General features: G+C 46.2%; 1 protein-coding gene across 1 annotated transcript in view; it reads left to right on the top strand.

The window, feature by feature from the left end:
• LOC140902846 (T-lymphocyte surface antigen Ly-9) overlaps positions 1-16,493 on the top strand; it is a 71,633-nt gene extending 55,140 nt beyond the window's left edge. The window contains exons 8-13 of the mRNA XM_073323414.2: positions 3,053-3,163; positions 4,337-4,372; positions 9,352-9,404; positions 10,457-10,549; positions 11,723-11,824; positions 12,824-16,493. Of these exons, the coding sequence (XP_073179515.1) occupies positions 3,053-3,163; positions 4,337-4,372; positions 9,352-9,404; positions 10,457-10,549; positions 11,723-11,824; positions 12,824-12,910 (482 nt within the window). The 3' untranslated portion in view covers positions 12,911-16,493. The remainder of the gene's footprint in view (positions 1-3,052; positions 3,164-4,336; positions 4,373-9,351; positions 9,405-10,456; positions 10,550-11,722; positions 11,825-12,823) is intronic.
• The last annotated feature ends 1,006 nt before the right edge of the window (positions 16,494-17,499 follow it).

Genomic DNA, 17,499 nt, shown 5'->3' with positions numbered 1-17,499 from the left:
CTAGATGTCACAACTACATCTTGGCCTTGTTGTGTTAGGTGCTGTACAAATATATAGCAAGAGACAGTCCTTGGCCCCAGAAAGTGTGGGACCAGATATACAAAACTATTTAGGGATGCAGATAGACATGAAGTGAGATTTCCAAATGCACCTGAGCAGGTTAGGTGCTTTTGTCAATTTCACTAGGCACCTATTTGCATATTTAAAACCTAAATACCTTTGCAAATCTGGCCCTTGCAGTCCAAATAGTGGTTTTTTCTTTCTGTATTGGGATGGGGACTAATGAAGGGTTGGTCGGGGGATGCAAGAAGGGTTGAAGCCTTGGAGGTTGTTGTTTATTTGGGTTTTCAGTGGAAGGGGTGTTGTATTTTTTGCTTTCTCTGATAATTTTGCTTTGTAAAATCAACACAAGCTCTTCCTGTAACCCCCAACCCCCCACCCCCAAATCCAACCCTGCATGTCGAGGGAGGTGGGTTTTTTCGTTTGTTTGTTTTAAATGCCAGACAAGAGGCTTTGCTGAGCATCTTCTCTGGACTTCAGGTGTGACCCAGTTCTTTGAAGAGGTGAATGTACCTCGGTTTCAGAGAACGCGCTTCAGAGCTTGATCTTTATGTGAAACTTCCACTGAGCTTTGTGCGGAGGGTTACAGCTGGAGTTTTTGTGTAGCTCTCTTACACAAAGTGGTACCATTTTAGCTATACCAGTATATCTGGAATATTGCACCCCCCCAGTATGGACACAGTTATACTGGGATAAATGTGCCTTAGATCAGAATAGCTATTGCTATATGGAATGGGGAATAAGCTATTCAGGTTGTGATAGATACTACAACCACAAGTAGCATCTTAGAGGACTATTGTGTTCATCTTATGAAAATTACCAGTGCATGTTCTATGGATCTTTGTGGGGCAGGGACTGTGTTCAACAGCATGTGGGGGGGTGTTACCACAGCTCCTCCAAGAACCAAAACCATGGAGGGGGCGGGGGGAATTTCTTCTGGGACAGTAAACAGCCCCAGAGAAGTACCATTTCTAGCAAGAATACCATAAACTACTGCAGGCCAGGTCCCAGAGGCCCAAGAGAACAAAAAGTTTTTTTATATAAAAAGCTGGATTTAAACAGACCCAAGGTGCTTATCTTGGGCTACAAACTGACATGACCTGTTCACCAAGGGGTAAACCCTTAGAAAAAGGTAAAGCCCCAGTCTGGAGGGAGAAGGATCCAGTCCCTGCCCAGAAAGTGGTGATGGCTAAAGACCTGGGACCTAAGGGTATGTCTACACTGCAACATAAGCCTGGGCTTGAGCTCGGGCTCAAAGCCTAAACCCATTTGCATCTACACTGCAATTGAGCTAACCCAGGGCTCCACACTTCAGGTAAGCCAAGACCTAGGACACAGGGTCCGAGCCCTATTGCTTTGCCCTGTAGATGCTGCCCTGCTTGACTCCGGTCCTGGGAATCAGCCATAAAAATCCCACAATTCCATAGGACAGCTTCCTTAATCTTCTCTATCCCAACAATCTGCAGTCCGTTCTACTGAAAACAGAAACCATGTCCCCTTTTGCGAATGGCAGCAGCTCGGGTCAGCATTAACCCATTCTCTTCTGATCACTGATCCGCATATGCACTATCAGAGAGCCTGTTGGGTTCGCAAGGGAGAGCAAACCGATCAAGCCTTTTGCAAAGTGAGCTGCTCCAAACTTCCTGTAACATGCAGTGCAGGCAGTAAAGTTTTCCCACAGTGCATCATGGTCCTAGGGCTAGAGGCGGCCACATTTGGGGGGCTGCTAGAGACTCTGGGACATGGTTACTTTGTAGTGCACACAGCCAAGTCAGTGTGGACATCAGATCCCTAGGTTCGAGCACGGGTTAGAAGTCTTAACGTAGGGTTAAAATACAATGTAGATGCTCAAGCCCAGGGTTCCTTAACATGGGTCATAGAACCATAGGGTTAGAAGGGACTGCAAGGGTCATCTAGTCTACTCCCCTGCCAAGATGCAGGATTAGTTGTGTCCATGTATGTTGTGTCAGCTGACTTGAGTCTCACTAACGCTGGGCTTACATTGCAGTGTAGACATACCCTAAGAAGGCATCCCTTGAGCAGACCATGTAGGAGGTCCAAGGTGCAGTTACCTCAAATCTATGACACAAGTATAAGGCACATTTATCTTGGTATAAGGGGTGGTTCCAGTATAAATATATCAGAAAAAAAAGCACACCCCGTAACCATCATAGTTCTATCGAGACAAACACTGAGTGTTGACCAGCCCTTGTAGCATTCGTTTGTAAACCGCCTGACTGAGGACCAAATTGTGAGTGGCCTTACTAGGTTCTTATGGAAAAGTCCTAGAGAGTTTAGCAGGGGTGAAACAAACAGAAATCTATAGAAATGCAATAAGGTTTCTAGAGAAATCAATCTAAAAACCCATCAAACTTAAAAGAGAATAAGGTTCTTTCTTCATGTATTTTGTCCTATGAATTAGAATTCTATAGCAGGGATAAGGAGGACTTGTGGCACCTTAGAGACGAACCAATTTATTTGAGCATGAGCTTTCGTGAGCTACAGCTCACTTCTTCGATGAAGTGCAAAGACACCTTAGTCTTAGTCTAAGGTGCCACAAGGCCTCCTTTTCTTTTTGCGAATATAGACTAACACGGCTGCTCCTCTGAAACATAGCAGGGATAGAAATCTGTAAAATTCTCTCTATGGGGTTTTCCTTAAGCAATGCTCTTCTGAGCAAACACTTGCTAAGAGCTTGCTAACTGAACACATGGGACCTAATTCCCCACTGCCCTGTTCCCGGTATCATTTACAGTGGTGGAAAGTGAGGGCAAATTGGGTATAAAACACTACCATGCTGATTTTGCTTCCTACTCAGTTTGTAAAAGACGACAGAAGCTGCAAGGCAGTGGGGGAATCAGGCTCCCAGGGCAGAGCTATGCAGAAACCATGCGGGGGGGGGGGGGGACTCTCTTGTATTATAGCTTCAGTACTTTTGTTGTTCATCGTTATTACTGCTACGACTAAAAGCACATCGTTTCTTTCTTTAAAGGCTTCCAAAAGTCTTCCACTTTAGGGTTAGCTGCAGGTACGTGTGGAGGTGTAGTTGCAGTTGCAAGTGTATTAACTGCAGCACGACTAGTCAGACAGCGGAGAAAAAGAGGTGAGTGTTTCAGTCTTTGGGAATCTGTCTAAACATCCTTAGAGCCGTGAAGAAGCCAAAATTTCCATTCGGCAGGAAATTCTGCCCTTTCAGAATCTGGTTTTGTTCCAAATGAGAAGGAAATGTCAAATTTCAAAATTCCCCAGGACACAGAATTTTTGAGAAAAGCATGAGGTCAGTCAAAACATTTAGTTTTGATAAAACAACCATTTTGTATATTTGTGTTTATATATTTTGTTTTATTTTATATTTAAAATTTTATTCTATGTTATAATTTGTAACCCTAATTTAATATAAAACAAAATAAATAAAAAAAAATCAGAATGGTCTGTTCCTCCAAGGAGGCGCTGGGAGGGAAGGGAGGAGCTGGCTGCCAGTAGGTGCTAAGCACACACTATTTTTCCCAAGGGTGCTCCAGCCCCGTAGAGTCGGTGCCTAAGGTCTAGGTTTACTAGATCCTTCCTCAGCACCGCAGACTGGACTTGGTGACCTCTTGAGGTCCCTTCCAGCCCAACATTGCTGTGATTCTAATCACGGGTGGAGCATCCCACCAGCACTGGGTCTCTCATTTTGGAAGTCCGTCCTGCAGCGGAGCTCAAGTGTAGGGCAACAGTCCCATGGGTGACTGCGATGGGAGGAGGCTGCCTTGGTACCCCAAGGAGCACTGCTGTCACAAGGAAGTTTAGTCTTAGGGTTATGGCACTAGAATAGGATTCCTAAAATCTGGTTTCAAATCCTGGCACTGCCCCAAACTTCCTGTGTGCCCTTTGGCAAGTCACTTGCTCATTCTGTGCCTCAGCTCCCCATCTGTACAATGAGGGTGATTAAACTTCCTTTGTCTGGCTTTTGATTTAGACCAAACCCTTTGGGGCAGGGACCATTTCTTACTCTGTGTCTGTTCAGTGCCTGACAAAATGAAGCCCTGCTCGGGGATATTGGGATTGAAGCCTCCCCTTGCATTCCAGTCCCCACCCTTACCTCCCCTGCACATCTTACGTCACTCTACGTCCCTTCCCATGTGCATCTCCTTTTCCTTCCTAAGGAAAAGAACCCATATTATTTATCTAATGCAGACAGGAGACAATACAAATAAAGAGGGATTTTTGGGGTGGGGGGATTATTTGCTAATTGTATTACTTTAAAGACTGTTTTCTTTTGACTTTCCTTTCTCAGAAAGCCAAAGGCTAAATCCAGAACTTCGTGATCTAGGTAAGACACAGTCATTCCCCAAACAAGCAATTTCACTTTCCAAATCTTACTTTCCATTTGTACAATTGTAGGGAAACAAAACTACATTCTGCTGATTGGAAACAGGTCAGACCTTGCAAAAAAAATTAAAAACAAACAGCCGAAGGGTTTATTTCATGTACTTCTCTTTAGGTGGATGGTGCTTAGTTTAGGATTGAAATTAGGTGAAGGTTTCTAACCATCAGAGGAGTGAAGTTCTGGAACAGCCTTCCTGGGAGGGCGGTGGGGAACCTAACTTGCTTAAAGATTGAGCTTGATAAGTTTATGGAGGGGATGGTACAATGAGGTTACCTACAATTGCATATGGCCATCCACGACTGCTATGAGCAATGGCTGGAGATGGGACACTAGAGGGGGAAGGCTCTGAGTAACTACAGAGAATTCTTTCCCACCTGTCTGGCTGGTGGGTCTCACCCACATGCTCAGGGTCCAACTGATCGCTATATTTGGGACCAGGAAGGAATTTCCACTCAGGTCAGATTGGCAGAGACCCTGGGGGGTTTTCACCTTCTTCCGCAGCCTGCGGCACAGGTCACTTGTTGCTTTGAACTACAGTGGAGTCTCTGTAACTTGAAATCTATTAAATCGTTATTTGAGGACTTCAGTAACACAGTCAGAGGCTCTGGGTCTATTACAGAAGTAGGTGGGTGAGGTTCTGTGGCCTGTGATGTGCAGGAGGTCAGACAAGATGATCATGATGGTCCCTTCTGGCCTTAAAACCTGTGAGTCTCTGAGTACCTGAGCAATTTCATAATCGCAAACCCAAACGGAGACATAGCATACATACAACACAGGAAGCCAAATAATGTTCATAAGTAATGAGTCAAAGAGTATAAGGTGATTTATCTTATGCCTTCTTGCACTCCTTCACTGTATAAATTACACCAGTTTAGACTCAAAGTGTAATTTACACCTCCCCCTTACACACCACCTTGACATCTGGCCCATCATTTGTGAAATGCTTTAGGAACCTTGTGGGTGGAAGATACTGCAGAAGTGTAAGTGATTCTCACACTGTACATTATTTCTGCAAGACTATTACCCAACCTGCTGTGCTCCCCCGCAATGCTGGATTATGTTTTCAGCAATGCCTGAGTGACTTAGGAGCTTAAATCCTTTCAATAAGACTTAGAGCCCAGATCCTTAAAGGTATTTTAGGTTCTTAACTTCAATGGAAGTTAGGAGCTTACATACCTTTGAGAAGCTGAGCCTAGGTTCTGAAGAACCAGATTTTCAAAGGTATTTAGTCACCTAAAGTTGAAGACAGGCACCTAACCTGTTTTTGGATAGATGTTTTTGGAAATCCCACTAGGCACCTATCTGCATCCTTATGCACCTAAATATCTTTGAAAATCTGGCTCCATGTCATGCTTGAAAACTGAGACTTGGGCTTCTAAGTCACTTAAGCATTTTTGAAAATTTTAGCCTTTGATATCCAGTGTCAGAAAGAGGGGCTAATCGCTGCTGTTAGTGCCTGACATCTGCCAACTTCCTCCTTCCAACTGCTGGCTGCTTATCATGCTGCCACTCTTCACTGCTATCCCTCTTATTGGAGGAGCTGAGGGCAGGGTAGTGAGCTGAGTGGTCAGAGAGGAGCTGAGAAGCAAAGAGGGAGGAACATTCTGTCCACTTTGAAAACATGGTAGGTGTAGGAGGCAGGGATTGGGCTAGAGGTCCTGTCCTAGTCCTGTAAATTAGACAGGTTTGGTTGCACAGGACAGTCATAGGAAGGGTTGCGGTGTAGGTAGCAGTGAGGCAGGTGCCATTTTGTGTTTCTTCTCAGATGCAGAATGTCGCAGGGCCAATCACACACACTGGGCTCTCACTCCCTCTCCTGGCAGCTTTACATTTGTTCTTCCTTTGTCCGTTTTCTTTAATCTGGAATGAAATGCACCTGCATGGGAAAACACCTCTTTTAATCTCTGTTTACGGGAACGACAAAGATGCAGCTGAAAGGATGGGGCTATAAAACGACAAGGAGTTCAGAAAAAACGAAAGGTGCAAGGGAGAGATTTTCTGGTTAAAAGGGAAGAAAAATATAAGTGTCCATTCCCCCTTTCTAAGAATATGGAAAGGTTCCAGTTTAATAAAACAAAGGAAGAATTGGAAGCATGGGACTTGTAGCTTTGAACAGTAATTTCGTGCAAACACCCCTGAAGACAACAGCAAAAGATCTCACAAGAGCTAAAAAAACCACAAGAATGACATTGGCAGGTTTAAAGACTGACGCCGAAGCTGGGAGAGATGGAATATAAGGAGGAACGGCGCCGCTTCATAAGCAGCTGTCCCACGCTAGGAAAGTATCTGTATTCAGGAGAACACTGAAGCACTTGCCTAAGCCCCAGTGCAGTTTATGGGACTTAAAGCTGGGTTTGACGGGCAGTATTACCTAGTGGACAGTGCCCTGACTAGGACTCAGAAGATCAGGGTTCTAGTACCGACTCTTCCACTACCCTGATGCGTGACCATGGAGGAGTCAGTTTCCCGCTCCGTGCCTCACTTCCCCATATGTAAAATGGGGATAATGACCGCCTTTGTAAAGCGCTTTGAGGTCGACTGATGAAAACCCCTAGACAAGAGCTAGATATTAATTACTCTTAAAGCTAACCATGTGTTTAAGTTTTTTCCTGAATCAGGGCCATTATGTACCAAAGACTAACCTCTACAGCTGCAAAGTATAAAGGTCTTTTTAAGAAACCAAACGGAAGGAGCAAAGATGCCAGGATTGTCGCCACTCAACAAATGCTTCCCATTCCCTGGACTTTTGATAACTCATTTTGGAGTTGTCGTCATCAACACAACCTGCAGGCCAGAGGAGAATTAGTCCCGGGGCTGTGCAGACTGGACATGTTACAAAACGAGCCATTGTGTTCTATTCCTCTTTCTCCCATGGAGACTTCATATTTATTCTCTGTTGTTTTTCCTTAATCTGAAATAAAGGCTACATACATGGAGAAGTACCTGGTTTGCTCTTTATGGTTGGAGATGTCTTAACGTGGATATCCAAGCCCCCTATGGCAGTGGTGGTTGGGATCTGGCAGATCCCTGATACCTCTGCTAGTTTGGTTTAGTTTTAAGGCTGTGTGGTTTTAAGTTTAGTTTTAAGTTTTATAGTTTTTGTATCAGAGCACTGAGAGCAATTTCTCAAATCTTGATTGTAAAAAATTCACAAATTTTGAATTTTCAACCTCCTCTTCCTTCCCCCCCCTCAACATAAACTGCTGCAAATGGCCCACCTTGATTATCACTAAAAAAGATTATCACTACCCCTCCGCTCTCCTGCTGGTAATAGCTCACCTCTCCTGGTCACTATTGTTACAGTCTGTATGGTAACACCCATTGTTTCATGTTCTCTGTGTATATAAAATCTCCCCACTGTATTTTCCACTGTCTGCATCCGATGAAGTGAGCTGTAGCTCACGAAAGCTTATGCTCTAATAAATGTGTTAGTCTCTAAGGTGCCACAAGTCCTCCTGTTCTTTTTACGGATACAGACTAACACAGCTGCTACTCTGAAACTTGTCATCTTGAATACTGCGTACAGATTGGGTCCCCTCATCTCAAAAAAGATATACAGGCATTACAAAAGGTTCAGAAAAGGGCAACTAAAATGATGAGGGGTTTGGAACGGGTCCCATATGAGGAGAGATTAAAGAGGCTAGGATTTTTCAGCTTGGAAAAGGGGAGACTAAGGGGGGATATGATAGAGGTCTATAAAATCATGTGTGGTGTGGAGAAAGTGAATAAGGAAAAGTTATTTACTTGTTCCCATAACATAAGAACTAGGGGGCAACAAATGAAATGAATGGGTAGTAGGTTTAAAACAAAAGGAAGAAGTTCTTCACTCAGCGCACAGTCAACCTGTGGAACTCCTCGCCTGAGGAGGGTGTGAAGGCTAGGACTATAACAGGGTTTAAAAGAGAACTGGATAAATTCATGGAGGTTAAGTCCATTAATGGCTATTAGCCAGGATGGGTAAAGAATGGTGTCCCGAGCCTCTGTTTGTCAGAGGGTGGAGCTGGATGGCAGGAGAGAGATCACTAGATCATTGCCTGTTAGGTTCACTCCCTCTGGGGCACCTGGCATTGACCACTGTCAGTAGACTGGATACTGGGCTGGATGGACCTTTAGTCTTACCCAATATGGCCATTCTTATGTTCTTATGGGGTTTTTTGTTAGTTTGTTAGTTTGTTTTTTACATTTTTCCCTGTTTCAAAGCAAGTGTAGAACTGGTTGCAAATTTTCAAGTTTCTAAAAAAGTGTCGAGCTTCTAAAGAATTTTTAATTTCAACAAAAACAGGGGGAAGAATTGAAGAAATATAAGTATTTTCCCCTCTTTAACCCCCCCCCCCCCCGCTGTTGTTTAGGGCTACTAGATTAATAATTTTAAAAGTCTTTTCTTTTACTAAAAGTAAAAGCTCCACAGACAACTAGTCACCTGTTTTTTATTCTTTGAACAGTTACTTAGTACTTTTCATCCTTAGATATCCCAAAGTGCCTTGCAAAATAATTGATAAAGTTTACGGAGATTTTTGTCACCCATCATTGTAATGGAGCCACCTCTGAGGGGGAACATGGCAGCTGTTTAATACTGCATAGCAACCCTGCTACAGTTACCAGAGTTAGAATTTGGCCGGGTTCTAGGTGAACACCCCTGGTCATTCACGAAGTGCCCAAGAATCTTTAATGACTCCAGTTCAATGAGCCCAGTAACATGTGCAGTGTGGATCAGAAATAACACAGATTTCCCTTAAGCACTCAGGCGAGAGGAGAATGCATGTCCTCCCCATCTGTCTGAAGTTACCATACAGAACGGATGAGGGCACAGCAAGGGGGACTGCCCAGCCCTATGCCATGAGTCCAGTGTCTCCCAGTTCCCAGTCTCCACTGGCAGTGGGGTCTGTTCCATTCACTTACTTCTCATGTTCTTTTCATTGCAGAGGCCGATGCAGAAACAAACACAGTTTATGCCAAAGTCGGTAATTCGCCACTGGTGAGTTCACCTAAAGCTCCCTCATTGTGAAACCATTACCAATTCGAGGCAGTGGGTCGGCTTAGCCAGAAGAATAGCCAGGATGGGTTGATGGTACCAGTGCCTTAGATTTACCACGAGTATGGGACTGTGGGGCCCCAGTCAAGGGACAAGTGGGGCTAGCAGAAACACTGGGGTCACTTTGTGATGGGGGAAGAGGAGGCGGCGTTGGAAGCAGCCAGAAAATTTTTGAGGTTCCTTTGGAACATGCAATAATGCTCGGTCGATGCTGAAAGCGGCAGCTGCTCTTAGAGAGAAGGAGCAGCTGTTCCAATCCTTTGTAGCTGCAAAGGGCCCTGACCCAACAGAACCAGGCCTCCACACGGGACGGGATGGAATCCCGTGCCCAGTGTCCATTCCAGAAGCCCTTGCGGGCAGGGAGCCTTTCAGCTAAGAATTAAGACTAGAGATGAGCAAATAATTGTTCGATTCAGGGCCTGAACCGAAAAAATTCCAGAAAAATTTCGGTTCGAACTGAAACTGTTTTTGCAGAGTTTTTTTTTTGCTGAAGAAAAATGTTTAACTTGATGCAAAATGAAATTTTTTCAATCCCACCCCCTCCCCCCCAGCGTTAATTTTGGGTCATTTCAGGTGTTTTTTGCCCCAACCCCCTTTTTAAAAAAAAAAACCAAAACCTAAATTTTGAAATGAATTGTGGTTTCAAACCAAAATAATCGAACTCTTGTTTCAAAATGGTAGAAAGGAAGTTTGTCAGAATTGGAAGAGTTAAAACAAAATATTTTTACTTTGAAGTTCCCCCCCCCGCCCATTTTTGGCCAAAACTAGTTGCTGAATTGACCCCCAATTGCGCCGAAAAATGCATTTTGGGCAAATTTGCTATTTGCCAAAAAAGTTTCACCGAACTCTAATTCCGACCACAGCTTTGGCCTTGTTTGCCCCTTGTGACGATTGCACTCTGACCTGACTCTGCAAAGCATTATTTAAAGCCACTTCACTCAGCTGCTGCAAATCTGTGTCCAGCTCATGCTATGGGGCGGGATCTGTCTATTTAGGCTTGCAGTAGAATGGGGACTCAGAAAAGGGGTCCGGAGACCAAGGAGGACGAGACAAAAACGATCTATTCCAAGGTCCATCACCCAAACCAGGTAGGAGTGCTACACCGTGCTTTCCTGTATATTTATTTGACATGGGTTTCCTTCTCCTGGCTGGCAGAGTTAAACACTGTGATCGCTGACCCCTAGCATGCTACGGGCTCTAATAACAACCACTAGTGTAACGGGCCCATGGCTAGGTGCTCTCTGATTTCAGGGAAAATATGGACAATGATCTGGACGTCAATGAGACCTGGAGGTAGCGATGATAATCAACACTTAAACACAGTGAACCAAGTTCTGTGCTGAGCCTGCGGGAGACAGAGCGTGGCAGAGGGCAATGCAAATAGAGACAGGGGAAAAGAGACTTTATCTCCCCTTTATGCTCTGAGAGCTGGTCTGGGAAGAGGACCAGCCCCCACAGCACAACTTAGAGTAGCCCCAGGGGCCCAGGATAGTGCGAGCTCACAGTTCCCCAGCCCCTGGTTGCACTCTTTCCCAGTCCACCCCCGGCATGGCCCTGCGCGAGGGCCTCTACAGGCATTGTACGGACACCCTGTACCACCACGGAAACCCCGCTGCACTGGGGAGGTTTGGCTGGAGGCTACCCTGCCCCTCTTTATGCCTCCAGATCAGCCCGTAGTAAGACACAGAAGTGAGGCCAGTGAGTCTCCTTTGCACACACAGGCTGACAGATTCCCTGGGCCCTATTCTCCATTACCCCGCCCCTTCTGTGCTGATTGACGGCACCGTAGAGGGCCACCAGCTCAGGACAGGAGTGTTCGACGCTGGTGTAAATGACCGCGCCAAGGGTGGTGGTGAATCAGGCGCCGGCCACCTACTTTCAAGGGACGTCTACCCCGCAAGCAGCAGGCTGGCAGATCAGACTTGGGCCGTGGTGCTGAAGACAGCTGTGTGGATGGTACGGCTCAGGCAGGAGCTGGGAGGAGAGGGTCAAGCCCGAGTCACAATGTTTTCACAGCTCTTTTAGCTTGGGAGCCGGAGCTCTGCAAGCCCCGAGTCTGTGGACCTGGGCTCGGAGACTGGCTGCTGTGAGCTGTGCCTCCATCCAGGGCCAAACCAGGGGAAAGCTTTCACACGCTGGGGACTCTCAAACTCCCGGCCCCATTGATGCTAGCGGGACCAGGATTCCACCCCGGATCCCCAAGCGCTTGGAGCTTTTGTCTCCTGACAGGAATAGTGACAGCTCTGTCTCTTTCATTTCAGTCGCCTCCACAAACGGATGATGAGAAGCTGTGCAAGGAAGGCCTGGAATCCATGGAGAAGGGCGAGAAAACCATTTATGCCACAGTCAGCCAGCCAAACCCGGCAAGTGGGGTTTGCATCCTGTTATTAGAGGGTGGAATTCAGGGTTTGTAGGGCCATGGCTGCCTGAGAGGCCCCGTTCTGTATCCAGTTGGGCCACGATCCTGCAAGGACATCATGTGGGCGGACCCCAGTGTCCATGCAGAGCAACGCTGACTCCAAACAGGCTCGAGTCATGAGCTGTAGCATGCAGAGTCGGGGCCTAAGTTGGTTGCAACTTCCATTGACTTCAGTGCGATTCTCCACTGAGTAACTGGGAACAAAAATTGGCCCCTAAGGGGGAGAGGGATTGTTGAGTAGTCAGCTGTGGGGGTGACTGGAGGGTAAGTACACTACAGAGCAGGAAAAACATCCTGATTGTGGCAGTCTGGGCTTGGGGTATAGTGGGAATTTTCCCTTGTAGGGAACAGGGGAGCCCCATCACCCGAGATGAGAGCTAGGTGAAATACTTCAACTTAACTTTTTGGGGGAGGGAGGGGAGGACGATTTACAGCAAATTGAAAAGTTGAAAGAAAAAAAAAAACTTTTGGGTTGAACAAAAATGTTTCGGTTCCATTCGAAGCATTTTCAAACATTTGTGAATTTCAAAAAAATAAATAAAGGAAATTTCAAAACAAGTCATTGTGAACCAAAAAGAAAGTAAAACATTTCATTTCAAAAATGTCAAACTATTGACTTAAAAAAAATAAATAAATAAAAAGTTCCGAGATAAATAATTCAGCCAAACCCAGACGAATTCCTGAAACGGTTTCATGTTGCCAAATCTGCATTGTTTGTTGAAATTAAGTTTCAGCTGAAAAATTTCACCCAGCTGTAATCTTAACCTGAGCCCAGCACTCTAGACACCCCCATGAGTCCTTCTATCCCCCCATGAGAACAGACCTGCCCCTCGTAACCTAGGCATGTTTCTGGCACTGTGTGCAGGGCACAGACACGACTTTTCAGTATTTTTGGCTTTCCCATCGCTAACATTTCTGCTCTTTGCTGTTTCTGGTCTTGCAGACAAAGACCGCCAAGTCCACAGATGCTGATGATTCTGCGGCCACTCCAAAACCTCAAGCGACAACAGAATACGACAAGATCATCTAATAGTTTGTCAAGGCAACACAAACATGCAGCGAGAAACAAGGAATAATTGAGTACCCCAGCATCAGACAGCCAAACAGCAGAGGATCAATGAGTATAATTTGTACAGCGCCTGGCACCATACGGTCCTAGTCCCTGACTGGGGCTCCTGTCAAGTACTGCAACTGTAATGTGGACAGACCCCAGTCCTTGGTGGGTGGGATCAAACCGGGGACCTCTGGAGCTTAAAGCATGAGCCTCTACCGCATGAGCTAAAAGCCATCTGGCTGTTAGCTAAGGATGTAGAGCAGACTCATTAATGGCTCTCTCTCTACGTGGTCTAGGTGCTAGACAGACCACATCCAGACGGTGTGTGGGTTACACAATGCAAATAAAAACACACACACAGGCCCAACAAAGAAAATAACAGAACGCCTCTAGCCATCACCTTCAGCCCCCAACTAAAACCTCTCCAACGCGTCATCAAGGATCTACAACCTATCCTGAAGGACGACCCATCACTCTCACAGATCTTGGGAGACAGGCCAGTCCTTGCTTACAGACAGCCCCCCAACCTGAAGCAAATACTCACCAGCAACCACACACCACACAACAGAACCACTAACCCAGGAACCTATCCTTGCAACAAAGCCCGTTGCCAACTGTGTCCACATATCTATTCAGGGGACACCATCCTAGGGCCTAATCACATCAGCCACACCATCAGAGGCTCCAGAGTAACAGTCGTGTTAGTCTGTATTCGCAAAAAGAAAAGGAGTACTTGTGGCACCTTAGAGACTAACCAATTTATTTGAGCATGAGCTTTCGTGAGCTACAGCTCACTTCATCGGATGCATGCCGTGGAAACTGCAGCAGACTTTATTTATACACAGAGAATATGAAAAAATACCTCCTCCCACCCAACTGTCCTGCTGGTAATAGCTTATCTAAAGTGATCATCAGGTGGGCCATTTCCAGCACAAATCCAGGTTTTCTCACCCTCCACCCCCCCACACAAATTCACTCTCCTGCTGGTGATAGCCCATCCAAAGTGACAACTCTTTACACTCTTTACAACAGAGGCTCGTTCACCTGCACATCTACCAATGTGATCTATGCCATCATGTGCCAGCAATGCCCCTCTGCCATGTACATTGGTCAAACTGGACAGTCTCTACGTAAAAGAATAAATGGACACAAATCAGACGTCAAGAATTATAACATTCAAAAACCAGTCGGAGAACACTTCAGTCTCTCTGGTCACTCGATTACAGACTAAAAGTGGCAATTCTTCAACAAAAAAACCTTCAGAAACAGACTCCAACGAGAGACTGCTGAATTGGAATTAATTTGCAAACTGGATACAATTAACTTAGGCTTGAATAGAGACTGGGAGTGGATGGGTCATTACACAAAGTAAAACTATTTCCCCATGTTTACCCCCCCCCCGCCCCCCTCCTTCCTCAGACGTTCTTGTCAACTGCTGGAAATGGCCCACCTTGATTATCACTACAAACGGTTCCGTTCCCCCTCCCCCTGCTCTCCTGCTGGTAATAGCTCACCTTAAATGATCACTCTGGTTACAGTGTGTATGGTCACACCCATTGTTTCATGTTCTCTGTGTATATAAATCTCCCCACTGTATTTTCCACTGCATGCATCCGATGAAGTGAGCTGTAGCTCACGAAAGCTTATGCTCAAATAAATTTGTTCGTCTCTCTAAGGTGCCACAAGTCCTCCTTTTCTTTCTGCGAATTCATCTAGAGTGAAATTCACCTCTGTGCTTGCCCCTTACGCAAGAGCTTTACCCTCCTTAAAACACTCTTCAGCTTTAAGGCTGTAGTCTATAGACTTTGATGACAAGCACACTATCAAAACTCAGTATTAGCGTACATAGCTCAGACTCTGGCCTGCAACGCAGTGAGACTCGGGCCCTAAGAATCTATAACTTGGGCAAATCCAAGCACTTTTCTGTCACTGGAAGGCACCTCTCGTTGCCCAGGTCCATCTCCAGTAAAATGTCAATGACCGCTCCAAACAGCCAGAGTTGGTCAAACAAACGAACGATCAAATACTTACTAATGGGAAAAGTTTACTTCCTCCCTACCTGATATCCTCCTATTCAGAAATGAAGGAACCTTTTTTGTGCAGGGATTTTTTTTTTTTTTGCTCAGGAATGTTTCTGTGGAATCCCTCAGCAGGCGGAGAGTAGCCCCAGAAAAGTTTCAGTCTTGAAGGGGTATGCAGTGGTGTTGCAGCCGTGTCAGTCCCAGGATATTAGGGAAACAAAGTGGGTGAGGTCATATCTTGAAGGGGAACATTTAGGAACCTTGGGGCGGGTTCGGCGGGAACCTCCTCATTCCCCTACATACTCCAGCTATAACAAAGGGAATGAATTTTACTAACGTTGAAAAGAAAAAACGTGAAGACAGGATAAAGCAAAGGAAATAAGATGCAACCCTACTGGAAAGTTGGAGACGTGCCATGCCATGCTCGGCGCATTCCACAGAACGCCGGTGGGCCATACAACATGACAGACACTTCTTGTGGAAGGACTTCAGTGGAAAAGTTCAGTTTGAGTTGAACAAACTGTTTTGTCCTAACAAAATCTCAGTGGTTTGCTTCGGTTTTGACTAATTTTATTTTTAGAAGATTTAAAAACGGAGATTTGGGAACAAAAAGTCCTTGCAAACTGACTGACTTGTGGCCAAACTTTCAAGGGCTCGGCCCTATGGCCGGGGCAGGTTCCCTGCAGCACACGGCTCTTGTTGCAGTTTTGGGGGCAAAGCTAGTTTGAAAATCTGGGCTCAAGTGTTGGAGCCTCTGGCAGGGCCACAACATGAACTCGATTCTTCTGTGTCCCTCGCTACTGCCTTCCCCACGCGATCATCCTGTTCTCCTCCCTTTAAGCTACTTCTACCTCCTCCACTTCCGCAGTTGTTCTCTCCTACTGAGCACTCCCTATGTGCCCCCCAATCTTCCCTCCCGCCTGGTCCCTCTACCTCTTCCTCCTTTTATTTATTATTTGTGTTCTCACGTGCCTTCCTCCTGGGGAGACGGAGCCCCAGTCACAGACTAGGTGCCATACGAACACATGCCCGAAGACGGTCCCTGCCCAAAGAGCTTCCAATCTAACTCTCAGCCAAGAGAGAACAGGCCGACACAGACAGACCAACAAGGAGTTCAAGGAAACAATATTGGTCAGCATCCGGATAGTCTGGGGGGTCCCTATGCTGCTTCTACACCTACAACAGTCTCCCACTTTAAACTTCCTACTTTAACTGTAAACTCTTGGGGGTGGGGGGTGGCAGGAACAGTCTGTTTGTCCTGTGTTTATACAGCTCCTAACATCATGGATCCCTGGACTAGAACTGTGTACTGTGGTATTGCCGGGGTGGCACATGATGAATAATACTTGTCTTCCAAGAGCTCCCTCTCCCCTCCTTCCAACCCCCTAGTTCCCTGATCCTTACCCCACTGTCCTCCCCAGTGACTCCTGCTTTCCTGGAATCGTGGGGCTGTATCGCCCCCCCCCCCCCCCCCCAGAGAAGGCCCATCGTTCTGTTTGCAAGCTACCCTCTCTGTATAAACCATTTGGATTTTCAGACGTGTGTGTGTTGATGAAGCATCATTGACGGGTGTCAACGGGAACAAGTCCGGGGCATTGTGGGAAAGAATCTGAGGACTCCAGCTAGGAGACAATTTAAGGACACGATCCAGAGACTTTACGTGAATGGATTCTCCACAGACAAGGGATATTGGACCAACTGGGACTCAGCAAATTTCTTCTACCTGCAACTCCTATGAGCTACAGCCATGCTGGCTCAGCACATCACACTATGTGGAGGACTGTCCCAAAATGCCCAGCAAAGGAATAATTCTTTAGTGTTCTTGATGCAGAGAAGAACACTTCAGGCGGGGGGGGGGGGTGTTTGTATGAGACCTTTTGCATAATGGGCTCCTGACCACAGATGGGGGCTCCAGATCTTGCCATAGTTATGGAAATTTTGCATCAATGTAAGCCAGTGAGGGAGCAGCCTGTGCAGGGGCTGAGAGATTAGAAGTGAAGACACCTTGTGGGAAGGGGGAATGCTTTTCAAAGGGTGGGAGCGGGAGGAATAAAAATGAAACGTGGGGCTGGCTGGAGAGCAGGAGTTCTTATCAGCAGAAAGAGGGTCACCCACTCAGCTGGCATGCGGAGCCAGAGCACAGACCCTCGGCAAGAGATTGTCCCAGCAGCACCCAGGGCTACCGTCTATGACTGCGATCCTCAGCTAGTACAAGTCAGTGCAGTGCCTCAAGAGACTTTGGAGCCAGTCCCAACTCTGCCACTGCTCTATTGTGTGACCTTGGGCAAGTCATGTAGCCTCTGTCTCAGTTTCCCCCATCTATGTCATGGGTATATAGCCCTACCTCCCAGGGGTGCTGGGGGGTTAATTACTCTGGGGATTGTGAAGCACTCAGAGACCATGGGGATGGAGCCATATAAGTGCTCTATGCAGATTGCTCAAATGTCCCAGTCTATGTCTTCACCTCTCCCACCCTCCACACCTGCCCTTTGTTACACCATCTGCTCAAATAAATTGGTTAGTCTCTAAGGTGCCGCAAGTCCT

Source organism: Lepidochelys kempii, chromosome 24 (assembly GCF_965140285.1).
Source record: "Lepidochelys kempii isolate rLepKem1 chromosome 24, rLepKem1.hap1, whole genome shotgun sequence".
In the NCBI taxonomy this organism is placed as follows: domain Eukaryota; kingdom Metazoa; phylum Chordata; order Testudines; family Cheloniidae; genus Lepidochelys; species Lepidochelys kempii.
The sequence above is the reverse complement of the archived record's forward strand: the minus strand, read 5'-3'. Positions and strand labels throughout refer to the sequence as shown.